Below are 15,546 nucleotides of genomic sequence, written 5' to 3' on the forward strand. Positions count from 1 at the left end.
TTTTTTTTTTTTTTTTTTTTTTTTTTTAGAAATAAGAAAAATTCTTAGGTGGCTGGGGTTGTGGCTCAGTGGTAGATCCCTCACCTCGCACAAGTGAGACCTGGGTTAGATCCTCAGCACCACATAAAAATAAAACAAGTGAAATTAAAAAGAAAAGAAAAATTCTTAGAAACAACTGAACAGAAAAACAATGTATCAAAATCTTTGGAACAGTGTTAAGACAATTCTGAGAAAAAAGCATTGAATGCCTACATTAAAAAAACACACACACATACACACACACACACAAAAATTCCCAAATAACTTAATGTTATACCTCAAGGCCCTAGAAAAAGAAGAACAAATACTAAAATCAGTAGAAGACAGGAAATAATTATGATCAGACTAAGACTTGTTTTGTACTATTGTACTAAAATATGGTCTATTTTAGAAAAGGTTCTATGTGCAGCTGAGAAGAAAGTGAATTTAGTTGTTTCTATAGATGTCTGTTAGTTGGGCACAATGGCACACGCCTGTAATCCCAACAAGTCAGGAGGTCAAGATTTGCAAGTGTAAGGACAGCCTCAGCAACTTAGGAGGCCATAAACAACTTAGCAAGACCCTGTCTCAAAATAAAAAATTAAGAGTTGGGGGATGCAGCTCAGTGATACAGTGCACCTGCGTTCAAGTAACTTCATAGAGTGTGTTGTGTGTATGTGTGTGTGCTATGTCCATTTGATTAACAGTAATTTTTTTAGTTCTGAAGAGTCCTTAGTTGTTTATTTTTAATTGATTCCCTATCTATTGGTGGACAACAGTGTTGAAATGATCCAGCATTGTTTTATTGGTATCTGTTATATTTTTTATATTGAGTAGGGTTTGTTTATGTATGCATGTGTTTGGAGAATAAATATTTACAATCATTATATCTTGTTGGATTATTCTCTTAACCAGTATGAAGTGAACTTCTTCATCTCTTCTGATTAATTTGGGCTTGAAGTCTACTTTGTCAGATATGAGAGTACCCACTCCTGCTTGCTTTCTGTCTCCATATGCATAGTATCTTTTTCCATCCTTTCACCTTCAGCCTGTGAATGTCTTTGACTCTTGTAAATGACATATAGTTGAGAATTATTTTATGTCTTTTTATTGGAGAGTTTAGACCATTCATATTCGGTGTTATTACAGAGAGGTGATTTTATTTCTAATGCTTACTTTAATTCTAATGCTTTATTTTGATTTATTTCTAATGCTTAATTCAGACTCAATTCTCCTTTAATTCACTATTCTGTGAGATTTATCCATACATTGGCTCTGATATTTGTATTTCATTTATTCTGTATGAAATACTTGAGTATGTTTTATAGTGCTGGCTTAGTGATTATGAATGATTTTAGTGTCTGCATGTCATGGAATATTTTCTATTTCACTTCAACACTGAAGAATAAATTTCATGGATATAGTAATCCTGGTTGGCACCCATTTTCTTTCAGGGCTTGGAACATATTATTTTAAGTTCTCCTATCTTTTAGGGTCTGGGTTGACAAATCAATAAAACTTTTAATTGACTTACCTCTAAGTGTGACCACCTGTTTATTTTTGTTGTTGTTGTTGTTGTTGTTGTTGTTGTTTTTGTGTGTGTGTGTGTGGCTTTAAAATTCTACTCTTATTATGTACATTAGGCATTTTAATTATAATGTGTCTTAGAATCTTTTTTGATCTTGTTTATTTGGGATTCTAAATACCTCTTGTATTTGGATTTGCATCTAATTCCTAAGGTTTTGATTTTTTTCTGATTATTATTTCATTGAAAATGCTTAACATTTCTTTAGTTTGCATTTTGGGTGACTTCTATACCATGATTCTTAGGCTTAGTGTCTTAATGTTGTTCCAGCTTACTTGAATATTCAGTCATGGTCTTTTAATTTCTTTATTGTTGAATTTATTTTTAAGATTATGTACTGTGTTATGACTGGGCATGGTGGCATACGCCTGTAATCCCAGCAGCTTGGGAAGCCGAGGCAAGAAGATCGTGGGTTTAAAAGCAGCCTCAGCAATTTAGCAAGGCCTTAAGCAACTCAATGAGACCCTGTCTCTACATAAAATACAAAAAGGCCTGGGGATGTGGGTATTGGTTAAGTGCCCCTTAATTGAATTCCTAGTACCAAAAATAAAAATATATGCTTTGTCTTCAAGACTTGAAAATCTGTCTTCTATGTAATTTAATCTATTGGTGAGGCTTTCAACTGTTTTGAATTTGATTTATTGAGTCTTTCACTTCCAGTATTCGTTTTGTTCTTTTCATGATCTCTTTATTGAATGATTCCCACACTTTCTCTCTTAGTTCATTCCTTATATTCTTTTAGTTAATTGAACATTAAGCTATGAACTTTCTAATTTTTTTAACTTTAAATGTTAAAAAAAAAGTAAATAAATAAAGTGATAGCTTAAATGTAGAGAGGAAGAAATTAAGGGGGAAAAGGTCCAGGAAGATATAATCAGGAGATGGGGCGGTTTCTAGCAGAGCTGGAATAAGTGGAGTGGGTAAAAGGAGATGGGGGAAACCACATCCCAAATGAACTGGAAAGGCATGCTGAGATCAGCTGATCATAGGTCATGCATGCCAGGGAAAGATATTTCCATTTTTATAGAAGTTGTTTAAAGAGGTTGATTTGACCCCTTCTGTTTTACAAAATTGAGTCTGGTAGCAACAGATAGGTGACTTGGGAGAAGAAGAGACTGAGAACAGAAAGCCAGCCGAAAAATTATGATGAATCTGGAGTGGAGTGGAGGTAGTGACCATGAGAAAGAAGCAGTTACTGGGAGAAAATGAAGAGGACTGGCAATGTATAAATATGAAAGAAGTCAGGAGAGCGGAGGTAAGGTGGGTGACAAGGTGGAGCAGTTTTATAACTAGAGATAGACTTATCCATTCACAGAACTAGGAAAATATGAAGAGGAAATAGCTTATATTTGTGGAGAGGGAGGAGGGGAGAGGCGAGACTGAGATGCTTGCATACCTCTAGCAGGAGGGGGCCAGCAGACAGTTAGGAGAGGGTGTGGGAGTCCAGGCCAGAAGGCAGAGCTGGGAACATAGACTAGAAAGCTGTTTGTGAAATGGCAATAGTTGAAAAAATGGAGTAAGTGGAGATGGACTCCTCTCACCACAGATGTGGTCTAAAGGAAAATTCCATCCCTAATGTTTCCCTTAAGTATATAATTCTTCAGAAAATTCTAAGTATAATGATGTATCGTGTGATAAATGCTCTTTCTCCATGTGTTCTCCTACCTTCATTCCTAAGAAATTGTTTCTTCAGTTCTGTGATTTTGAGCAGGAAAGCTGTCTTCATAGTGGAAGATCATTTTAAAAAGACATACTCTAATGATAGTTTTTTAAAATATTTTTATTCTTATTTCTTTTGAGGCATTTTCTGTAACAAAATTGTTGTTCTGAAGATTTCAGAAAAGCTACTGATGTACCCTACCTCATCACAAAGTCCTAATAGCCCAAGGGACTTGCCCAGTATCTTATACAGCAGGCATGGACAGTTGGACTCACAGTGAAGTCAGTGTGCATTTCTTTCTTCCACAGGTACATTCCTGGTACTTAGGTACACGTGGTAAAAATGGGAGTTCATAACCCACTTGAATCAAATGTATGAAATATGATATGTCAAGAGCATTGTAATGTTTTGAGCAACCAGTAAAAAAAAAAGATACTCATGTAGGTACCAGGAGATGATAGGTAGGGAGATAGAAGGATAGATGCTAAGTACATAGGTAAATAGGAAAGTAAACAGGTAGATAATCAAGATGGTTGGGAATAATACATCTATATTTTAATTTTATTTTTTAAATGGGGGAAAAAGAGAAAATGGCTTCTGATACGTATTTTTTGACTCATCAAAGCCTTGATAATCTGAAAAAAAACCTTACTTTGGCTTTCCTAAAACATTAAATTGAACCAAATCAAAAAATTGAGAAAACATTATGACACATCCATTCAATAAAGTTTATACTCTATCATGTAGGAAATCATGATTTTTGTTGTTGTTGGCATGCATGTACACATGCAGAAGCAATTTCCAGGGGGAAAAAAAAGTCAGTAGGAATCAAACCTTAGATTGTTACTTTTGTTTGTTTGTTTTGCAGTGATGGGGATCAAACCCAGGACCTCACCTAACAAATGCTAGACAAGCACCACTGAACCACATCCCCAGTCCTCAAACCTTAGACTGTTTTATGCATCATAGACGCAAAATGCCCATAGTAAATCCCTTTTGGAAAGTTAAGTGAGATTTCCTTACAATGAAGTTCCAAATGCATTCATTTATGTAGAAGATGGAGAAAAGATAGACCATACCATTTCAAATATATGTCACAAATATACAGAGTTCTGATGACTCATGTCAGAGTAAACCAACTTGAGCACCTTCTCCCAAAATCTGGAAATACATCCCACTGTTTTTATAAGTGATGATTCCCCTCAATATAGGTTCTTTCAATACTTTACCTAGGCCCACTAGAGTCTTCCAACAACACTTGAGTGGGAGCTATCAGATTTTCCAAAAAATCTTCTTTTTATAGAGAATGTAGGCAATGAGCACCCAGAGAGCAGTGGCGACTATGTTCTGAGTTAGATGTTCTTTGTGTGACTGATTATCTTTCAGCTTCCACTGAAAGGGGAAGTAGTCCTCAAATACCTCGTGGCCAACATATACCAGAATAGAATTCATTCCTTAAGGAGAGACACAGAAAATAAGTTTCTTCCTGAATCACATTGGATCATCTATTTAATTTCTGAAATGAGTTCAGTAAAAACAAAAATCATGCACTTGTATTACTGACTGCCGCTGAGAATAAGTGATACATATTTGAGATATTAGATGTGAACTGTATCTTTAATTTACTAGAAAATATTCATTTTATGATAAATTCTTTTTTCTTTTTTTTTTTTTTTTTTTTTGTGTGTGTGAGGGGGGATTGAATCCAGGGCACTGCATGTGCTAAGCACACGTTCTACCATTAAGCGATACCCTTCAGCCCAACAATGAATTCTTGAATATTAAATATGAAAGGAAAATTACAACATTAACTTTTTTTAGACATAAAACTTGAGGTACAAACAATGTAACTATTACTAAAATCAAAACAGCTAAAATGAGTCATTGAAGGAATCTTAGAACTGCACCTAAACTATTTCATCCCTCTCTTGATATTTCTTAAAATGTCTAATCTTAGAGGTAGTACATGTGTGTTAAGAAAGTCTCATTTCTAAGTATTAAAAACCAAGTAAACATATTGCCATACTCGTGTCTGTTGTGTTCTGCTGCCTTTCCTATCCTCTACTATCCCCCCTCCCCTCCCCTCCCCTCCCCTCTTCTCTCTCTGCCCCCTCTACTGACATTCATTTGTCCCCAATATGTAAATCAATGGATGTGTAACTGATGTGATTCTGCAATCTGTATATGGGGTAAAAATGGGAGCTCATAACCCACTTGAATCAAAGTGTGAAATATGATATATCAAGAACTATGTAATGTTTTGAACAGCCAACAATAAAAAATTAAAAAAAAAAAAAAACCAAGTAAAATGCGCTGGATTGTTTCTGATGCTCCACGATTTGCCACTCTCTGGAAGTAGAGCTTATTAATTGTCATACAATGACTCAGAACCTAAATGGGGAGGGCCTCTTCAGAACAGGCCAGCTGTCTCCCTCAGTGTGTTCCTTGGAAACATAGTGGCTCCAGTCCCTAGCACCAGTGGAGCTCAGTAGATCTCTGGGCCACCATCAGCAACTCTGTTTGCATTTAGAGTTGACTTACCTGGATAAAAGAAGGGGGCTCCTGTCCACAGTCCTCTCACATCAACAACTGGGTATAGGACCAGCAGGATGAAGAAGGCAAAAGAGCTCAGTGTGGTGACATATGAAATCGACCTTTAAGGAGTTGAATGGGTGAGGTAATTTAGTGCTCATGAGAAACAGCCAATTTTAACACGAGAAATTATCAAACATTAAAAGGACACTTTTTTTCTATACTTACCAGAGATTTTTGTTGATTGGAATGAAGGCTTCGTTTTCAGAAACTTTTGTCAAAGCAACAGAAATAAGCCCCTATGAAGGGGAAAGGAAGTGTGTTAAAATCTCAACAATTGTGTTTCAAAAAATAACTAAAATAATTAGTTATTGAATTGCCTTATATTTTACTCTTTTGACTGGGAACATATTTTAAGATGTATAACCACAATTTATTCTTTTTTATTAGAGCTTTATAGTTATACATAGTAGGTGGGTTCATCCCGACAAACTCATACACGCAGGAAATTCTATTTCAGTTCATGAGCCCCCCTTTCCCTCCCATCCTCCCTCCTCTACTCTAGACTTCACCTCACTTGTCTATTTATATTTGATGTATATTTATGTTTGTATAAAGGTGAATATGTACACATATATTTATGTATAAAGGTGAATATATGTGGCATATTCACATAACATGATTGTTTAAGAAGTCATTCTGCGTTGCCTCCCCCTACCATCCCACTCTGCCTCTCAAGCTCCTTCTTCTACCTTACTGAGCCTCCCTTTATGTTATCCTATCCTCCTCTCCCCCTTTCCTTCATTTTACTCCAGCTTCCACATGAGAGAAAACATTCGACCTTTGAGTTTCTGAGCTTGACTTATTTCAGCTAGTGTGATATTCTCCATTTCCATCTATTTATCAGCATGCCGTAATTTCATTATTTTTTATGGCTGAGTAGAACTCCATTGTGTATATATACCACAATTTCTTTCTCCATTCATCTATTGATGGGCACCTAGGTCAATTCCATAATTTAGCTATTATGAATTATGCTGCTATAAACATTGAGGTGGTTGTTTTGCTATATTATGTTGATTTCAGATCTTTTGGGAAAATACTCAGGAGTGGGATAGCTGGGTCATATGGTGGTTCTATCCCTAGTTTTTTTAGTAATCTCCATACTGAACAACATATTCTTTAAAAATATGTTATTCAGTATGGAGATTACTAAAAATCTTCAGTATTCCTCTGAGTTGAAGAAGGGAAGCTAACTGATAAATTATAGTGAATCCTAAGAGGAAACATGATTGCAAGATTAAAGGAAACAAATCAAACTTTCAGTTATTTTTCTACATATAAATCTGGAAGTTGGGATTTACAAAATTGTTGTTATTTACCTAGTCTTTCTGATAAACATGCAGAAGCCATACCTCATACATTTCTTCAGGCATTTCTCATTCCAGTGTTTGATGGAAACATTGTCTTATTTAAAAACATATCCTTCTAAGAAGATAAATCTGAAAATTTAGATGTAAGGATTTGTTCCTTCTTGAGAATGGGGGTGGGGCTCAGTGGTAGAATATGATCTTACAATGCAGGAGGCTCCAGGTTTGACCTCTAGCACCAAAAATTTATTTTTATTTATATATATATATATATATATATATATAAAAATTTGTTCCTCTGTTATTCAAATGAAGCATATTCCCTATCACAATGTGGTAACAGCTGCTGTGCCAGTGTTGCTAAACATTTTATTTCTTTTTAAATATACATGTGTGTGAAGAAAATCAATCTTTTTTTAAAAAAAGTTTTAGTTGTAGATGAACACAATGCCTTTATTTAATTAATCTATTTATTTTTAATGTGGTGCTGATGATCGAACCCAGTGCCTCACATGTGCTAGGCTAGTGTTCTACCTCTGAGCCACAATCCCAGCCCAATCCCATTCCTTAATAAGGAATGTCCGTTACTTACTAAAATAAAACACCAGACAGTGAATCGGATGAGGATGTCTTTGGTCTGATCTTTGTAATACAATAGTATTTTTCCTGCCTAGAAAAGAAAATAATATGACCAAGAGAATCACTTAAGATACATATTCTTATTTCATATTCACCCGTATTTTCAATCACTCAACAAAGCACACTTTCAGACACTGGGATCACAGGAAGAATGAAATTTTACCTCTGCCCTCAACTAGTGGAGACTGAGAGAAACAAGAGACCAAAAAAAGATGAGGTACCTCTTCAGGGAAGGAGGGAGACATCTGAGACGTGGTACCCTTGAGCTGAGGCTACAATCATGAGATGGTGAAGCAGGAGGGACACTCTGAGCATAATGGAACAGCATGCACAGAAGCATGTCAAAAAGAGTGGAAAAGCACCACAGCATCTCTAAAGGGCTGCATAAAGATAGAGGGAGGCTATGTACGTCTTGCAAAAAGGTGGTAGGCTTTGTAGGTCTTGCTTCAAGCAGGCTCTTTCTTTCATAGGTGATAGGTAGCCAAGGAAAGTTTTCCCCCAAATGACAGGATCCAGCTCAGACTAGTCTGCTAGCTCATCCCATCTGGCAGCATTACAAAAGAGGGATAGAGACAGAATGGAAGTGTGGGCAGGTAAACTAAAAACACTAAAATAGGTCTTTGCATTAAATTGAAAATTAGTTTTTGGAAATATCAGAGGATGAGAAAGTGTTAATAATAATTTATAATAGCTACAAGTTATGCAGACTTTTTATGTGCCAGTTCAAAGAATTATATACAAATTATTTAATCTTCTCAACATCTCTATTCACTATGCTACTAAAGCCAGAGAGGTCAAGTAATATGCCTGAGGTTACCCAGTTATCAAGTGGCAGAGCTGGATTCAAAGCTGGGCAGTGCAGCTCTAGGTCTGCACTCTTAACCTCTACATTAGACTGACTGCTCCAACAGGCACAGATTGACCTAGAGAGCACACAGTGAGGTTCAAGGAATATATGTAAAATCATAATAGAAAGTGCTATAGAGATAAAGGCAGGATTTATAACTATAAAATTATTTAATCACCAAAATATACATGGTTTGGATCAATATAGGAGCCACCAGCCACATATGACTATTTATATTTTGAATTAAATTAATTAAAAAGAAGTAAAATTTAAAATTCAGTTCCTTAGTCATACTAGTCACATTTCAATTACTCAAGAGCTATCCAGGCAAGAGGCTGCCCTAATGGATGGCACAGATAAAAATTCCCATCACTGCAAAAAGTTCTATTAGCACTGATTTATACGTTTTAACACTCTCAGTTCATTCCCTGAAAAATGAATATCACCAGTAAGAACTTTTGGAAGAAAAATAGAGACTACTCAGAATTTTAACAAAATTTCATGTGAGATAGATTAAGAATAACCTGTATTGACCTTGTCAATTATAATTTATAATAATATACATGCATACTATGTCTAGCTGTGGTACACACACTGAGGAGGCTAACAAAGGAAGATGATAAGTTCAAGGCCATCCTGGGCAACTTAGCGAGACCTGTCTCAAAATAAAATATTTAAAAGAGTTGGGAATATAGCTCAGGGGTAGAGAACTTGCCTAGCATGGGTGAAGCCCTGGGTTCAATCCCCAGTACCAAATGCACGTGTGTATAGCTAAACACTAAGTTGAAAAGAGTGCAGAGCCTCTGGGAGGTGATTATGTATGAGAGATTTTATGTCCTTATAAAAAGTCTCAAGATAAAATGTTCCTTGTCTTTGCCCTTCCACTTTCTACCACACAGGACATAGTGCTTGTCCCTCTGGAGAACACACTGTTTGAGGTGCCTTCTCAAAAGCAGAGACCGGACTTTCACCAGGCAAAGAAACTGTCAGTACCAGCGCCTTGATTGTAGACATCCCATCCTCCAGAACTATGAGAAAGAAATTTCTGTTCTTTATAAATTATCCAGTCTCAGTTTTATCACAGAAGCACAAACATTCCAAGACAGAAAGAAATGTGATAAGTGACATGGTGACTTCCTAAGGTTACCAATATCCACTCTGCATATCCCACAGGGAAATCTTTTATCCAGAAATTATGGGACTAAGATAAGCCACATAAATAATATTTTTAGAATATAATAATTATATCTAACTATTTGTGCTCAATTTTAACAAATCCTAGTTTTGCACAATCTGACAAACCCAAATAAAATTTATTAGACCAGTAACACAGAGGAAATGCTTGTAATTGCTTTGTTTTATTGAAATGCTTTCAAATTAGTGATGAATCAATAATCATAAGCTGTTAGAAAAACATATCCTAATAAAATAAATAAATACCTGAACTCCTAAAAATGCCATCACAATGGAATTGATGGTTCCTAAGATTCCTTCTGGATCGTAGGCCACCTTAGTGTGATAAAGGACCTTAACAAAGTAGAACAAGAAAGTAGCACTTACTCACTGACCACAAAAATTAATGTAAGAAATTCTTAGATTAAATGCAAACTTGAAAGAATTCTAGTGTTTCCAATGTTTCTGGGTTCCTTTTTTTTTTCTTTTGGATTTTGCTACAGAAATCCATTACCCTAACTTATGGAGATTCTAGGCAAAATACTCCAGGTTATGAAAGGTATATATAGGGAATGCACAGCACCAGGGATAAGCCATAGTTCAACAGCAGCTACTTCAACTCCATCTGGCTTGGAATAAGCCTGGTGCCACAAGCCTGACAAGTTTCAGGTGCAACATATTAGTCTTTGTAATATGCATACTTATTTTCTTTTTTACCAAACCTATTGTAGCATCAATAGCTTCCTATCTTCTTCTATCTTCTTTTAAGGCAAATAACCCCTAAAAATACATTTGGGTGGGGGGGTGTAGCTCAGTGGTAGAGTGCATGCTTAGCATGTACAAGGCCTAGAGTTCATCTCCAGCACCTCCCAAAATAAAATAAAATAAATATAAAATAAAATATACTTGTATTTTTTATTATAAAATAAATGCTGAAAATGTAGAAATTTGGAAGTACTCAGGGTAGTAAATGCTGTAGCGCACCATCAAGATCCCTCCAACCCTTTCAGGACTAAAGCATTCATTACCCCAGCTGCTAGAAATATTAATTGCCAAAAGTTCTCATCCAAGTTTCTCTTCCGGATTGTCTGTGACTAAAGTCAGCTGCTAGGCCAGGTACATGGCTCAGTGGTGGAGCACTTGCTTAACATGCACGAGACCCTGGGTTCAATTCCCAGCAAGGTGAGGGTGGGGGGAGAAGTCTACCTATCTAGGAATCACCCCTTTGTTGGAAGCAGTTCATATCTGACAAGGAATATAAAGGGCCTAATTTCTCAGCACACACAGAGCAGTTCTGACGTGCCCCCAGCTCCAAATGAGATTAACTGGGGCTTTTGTCAGAACCACAGTGCAGTTCAGCTTCTCCCTCAACCAAGTCCCGCTTCCTTCATTCTTCAACAGGGATTGATCCACCAAGGACTTCCCACTACACTTCTAGCACATGAAGCTCTTTCTCAAACTCCACTGCCTAGAAATCTAACCTGAGATATATAGAAAAGCACTAAAGTGCTACTCATTTAATACAATGCATTATCACTTTATCCTTAAAAATAATGTTCATCTACTGCCACATAATGAATGCTGAAGTCATTAAGGTAGACAACTTTTAGTTTCCATCCCATTTTACATAGCTGAACATTTTGCATGGTCTAAAACTGATGGTTCTTTTTATTTTCCCTCACTTTGGAGACCCTAAGTTTCCCAGGTCCAAGGACTTGCCAGTCTCACGTACTGCGGAAGAAGGGTGCTGGTAAAGATGATCATCTCCCAGAAGCAGGCGATCAATGTAGCCAGCAGCTCCTCCTGTACAATTTGGATATTTCCCAAAATCTCCAATACCACCAGGGCCAAGATATCCACTAGGAAAGTGAAAAACATACTTAAATTATGAGACTTCAGGGGCTAGGGTTGTGGCTCAGTGGTAAAGCGCTTGCCTTGCACATGTGAGGCACTGGGTTCAATCCTCAGCATCACATAAAATAAATAAGTAAAACAAAGGTATTGAGTCCATGTTCAACTAAAAAAAAATTATAAGACTTCAGAAGACAGAGTGGTATATAGTGACTATATGCAGCCCAATTCAAAGATCCTCAAACATGTATAAGCATCCCTCTGGCTCCAAGCACTCTCATTAATGCTCTTTTGACTTAATGGCTCCCCGCATGGATAAGGTAGTAAACATAATTTCTACACAAGCTGACCAAACACCAAACTTCCCTCCCAATGCCAAGTATGCCCCAAAGGAGAAGAGTGAAATAGAATTCCTCTGACTTGAGAAATTTGAAAGTTGAAAGCCCAGAACCTCTCACTTGGCAGAAAGTGACATATGAAAAGGGCTTACTTATGTAGGGCAAGGGTTCACTTACGTAGGGCACCCAGGAACTGGTAATAAGAACGTTAAGCCCAGCCAAATGCTTTCCAGAATCAGAATGAAGAGCCACTGGGGCCAGCTGGCAGTGATGTCTCGAAGAAAAGGGCAGCTTCTCTCCTGAGGGCAGAAGAAAAAAACACATATAAACCAAATGCAAACAGAATAGCACACGTATTTGGGAAATTCCAAGTGATTATTCTTTTGATCTCTATAGCAGTAATTCAAATTTTTATCTAATAATATAAAGTTTGTCTATCTCTCTCTTTCTCTCTGACTCTGAAATATAACAGTAAAAATATTAGTTAAAAAGAAATCAGGGGGCTAAGGATGTGGCTCAATGGTAGAGCACTTACTTAGCATGCATCAGGCCCTGGGTTCAATCCCAAGCATGCAAAAAAAATAATAATAATAACAATGATAGAGATTAAATAAAAATAGCTTAATAAAGGAGGGAAGGAATACATTTGATTAGTACAAACACTATTATAATCAGAACTTAAAAAAAAATACTAAAAACTAAAAAGTGAACTTTTTCATGTCTCTTTTAAAAAAAACAAAACAACAACAAAACCGTGATTTCTCACCAAAACACAATTTTCAAGCATGGGTTTAGCAAAGAGGAGCTCCAACACAGCAACCACAAAGTAAGTTACTCCCAACCGCTGCAGGACACCAGGAATTCGCACCTTATCCCAAGACACTGCAGAAGATACAAGTTACGTAAGGGATTACCCAAAATTTCTCATCGCATCCCAAAACAATTTACTTTTTTAATGAAGGGAAGACATACTCTTATTACATCTAAATAAGTCTTTTTAAGTTCTTGAAGCAGAAATATACATAGTCAGAAGACAAGGCTCAAATCCAAGCTCCAAGAACAGACCAATACGTTCATCAGAAGGATGGTCAGGAATATGGCTCATCCTCAAAATATGAAGCTGGCCGACTGGGAGACCAAGAACAAAGGTGTCTTACTCAGGGGACAAAGATAAAACAAAGATAACCTTTGGCCTTCAAATCCACCAGGAATCTGCAGACCCAACACAAGACAGTGACTGACTCTCCTTGCCCAACAAGCTCCGGGACTGTACCAATGGAAGAGTACAACCCTATAACAAACCCTGTGATGAATACTACTGGGAGCAATGGCTCATTCTTTGGAAATGCATTAAATCTGCTTTTAGGTGACATCAACCAGAAATGATCTCTACTTCCTCTTAGTGCCTATAGCCTTTCAATAAAATGACTTATTGCCTGGGGGCTTGATTGGCTACTACCCAGACATTTGTGTCCTCTTTTGCTAATGACAGAGTAAGCCCCTTGAGGACAGTGACTACTGCCTTTCCTGATTCTGATACTGGTATAAAGTGCAGAATTGATATCCTTTCTTCAGCTATCCTATCTCACTCACTGCAACCAACAAAGTAATAACAAAGATATCATCCTTCCCAGACAGCCAGTTAGCATACAAGGGATGATGAAGGTAAATTCTTAAACTATCACCCCAAACTATAAGTTGGTGAATCCAAAATGGCAGAGCAGGGCCTTGAGAGCAAGGTAACCTGGTCTGGCCCTCTGCCCTGCTCCTCACGATCCAGAGAAAACACATCAATCTTTCTTGGCATTGGATATTTCTCTCATACAACAGGAGAGTTTGAGTAGTTGTACAGATTGCTGCCAGGTCTAAAATTCCAAGATAATAATAATGTTGATGATGCCCAAAGTTACACAAGTATTGTATGTATTTTTCTAAAGTTGTTCTTTTTGCAGGTACCTGAGATGGAGGAATTACATTTCTTTCAAATTACAACATATAGGCCTGGGGGGTGTAGCTCAGAGGTACAGCACTTGTCCAGCATCTGCAAGGACCTGGGTTCCATTCCGAGCACCACAAAAATAAATAAATAAATAATAACATGATTTTTCTACTTTCAAGTGAATATATACCAACAAAAGGGAAAAAAACACTTACATGGACCAAGACAATAATTGGGATTCACGATGAAAATTCCTATACAGATTAACAGGAAACTCCTCCATGCAATTTTCCCCAGCAATTTGAATTTTGAACATCCTCGCTGCAGTATAGAAGTCATTGATAGAAAAATTGAAGATCCCATAATAAATACAAACCTAAAAAACAAAACATGCTATTAATAGGTGGTCATTTTGTATGACTATGTAACAACAAACCCCATCATTATGTACAACTACAGTGCACCAATAATAAAAAGTGGGTTAAAAACAGGTGGTCAATTACTAATTTTTTATCTAAATATCATTAATATTTTATAATATACTACATGATAGAAGCAGTACATTCAGTTTAAAGTAGCCAATTATGAAATCAAGCTGGGCTAATAACATAGAAAAGAATCAGAACATAGTCCTGGTGGGCTGTGAGGTTTTGACAACATATATCCAAGTTCTATTTTAGGAGGAAACTTCTTTAGTATTAAGTGGAATTGCCAAGGACAACTCTCCCAAACAGTTGTCAAAGAGAAATTATAAGAAAGATGCCACAATCCAAACAACTGATTTTTTATTAGCATACCCTCACAGACCTTGAGAAACAACCCAAACACTTCAATCATTTCTAAATCCACTCCTGCTCCCTCCAAAAATGAAAGCTTAACTTTTTTCTCCATTTAGTCATACGTATTTCCCCTTTCTTTTATCATGCAAAATTCTCTCTTTAATGAAAATTCTAATATTAAGTTTCCTAGTTATTTTGCAAAGGGTTATGGAAGTGAGAACTTGCTCTTGCTGTATTCTCAGAGGTGCCTTGGCTTCCTTTCTAGGATCAATCTAATCAGAAAATTCCTCTACAAACAGGAACTTTCCTATAGGGAATCCCACAGGGAATATACTTAGAGAACTACCAGGTCCCTGTAGTATGCTGTTTTTAAATCTTTTGGTTATAGACCAAGGAGAGGAATAGCTGGGTCAAATGGTGGTTCCATTCCCAGATTTCCAAGGAATCTCCATATTGCTTTCCATATTGGCTTGCACCAATCTGCAGTCCCACCAGCAGTATATGAGTGTACCTTTTTCCCTACATCCTCGCCAACAATTATTGTTGTTTGTATGCATAACAGCTGCCATTATGACTGGAGTGAGATGATATCTTCGAGTAGTTTTGATTTGCATTTCTCTAATTGCTAGAGAGGATGAACATTTTTCATATATTTGTTGATTGATTGTATATCGTCTTCTGAGAAGTGTCTGTTAGATCCTTGGCCCATTTGTTGATTGTGTTATTTGTTTCTTTGGTGCTTAGCTTTTTGAGTTCTTTATATACCCTAGATATTAGTGCTCTATCTGATGTGTGAGGGGTAAAAACTTGCTCCC

The 15,546-nt window shown here is 36.8% G+C and overlaps 1 protein-coding gene across 6 annotated transcripts in view; it reads right to left on the reverse strand.

The window, feature by feature from the left end:
• The window catches only part of Hgsnat (heparan-alpha-glucosaminide N-acetyltransferase), a 72,961-nt gene that overhangs the window by 32,003 nt on the left and 25,412 nt on the right, over positions 1–15,546 (reverse strand). For 5 of the 6 annotated variants that reach the window (XM_015507494.2, XM_048792877.1, XM_048792876.1 and 2 more), the window contains 9 exons: positions 14,168–14,328; positions 12,780–12,895; positions 12,191–12,312; positions 11,557–11,683; positions 10,092–10,178; positions 7,758–7,835; positions 6,024–6,094; positions 5,805–5,917; positions 4,289–4,717 (listed from right to left, as the gene is read on the reverse strand). In XM_015507494.2, coding sequence (XP_015362980.1) covers positions 4,536–4,717; positions 5,805–5,917; positions 6,024–6,094; positions 7,758–7,835; positions 10,092–10,178; positions 11,557–11,683; positions 12,191–12,312; positions 12,780–12,895; positions 14,168–14,328 — 1,057 coding nt within the window. In that variant the 3' untranslated portion in view covers positions 4,289–4,535. Of the gene's footprint in view, positions 1–4,288; positions 4,718–5,804; positions 5,918–6,023; positions 6,095–7,757; positions 7,836–10,091; positions 10,179–11,556; positions 11,684–12,190; positions 12,313–12,779; positions 12,896–14,167; positions 14,329–15,546 lie in introns of those variants that run through there. The other variant, XM_048792875.1, reaches the window with a different exon arrangement.

Source organism: Marmota marmota, unplaced genomic scaffold (assembly GCF_001458135.2).
Source record: "Marmota marmota marmota unplaced genomic scaffold, marMar, whole genome shotgun sequence".
Classification (NCBI taxonomy): domain Eukaryota; kingdom Metazoa; phylum Chordata; class Mammalia; order Rodentia; family Sciuridae; genus Marmota; species Marmota marmota.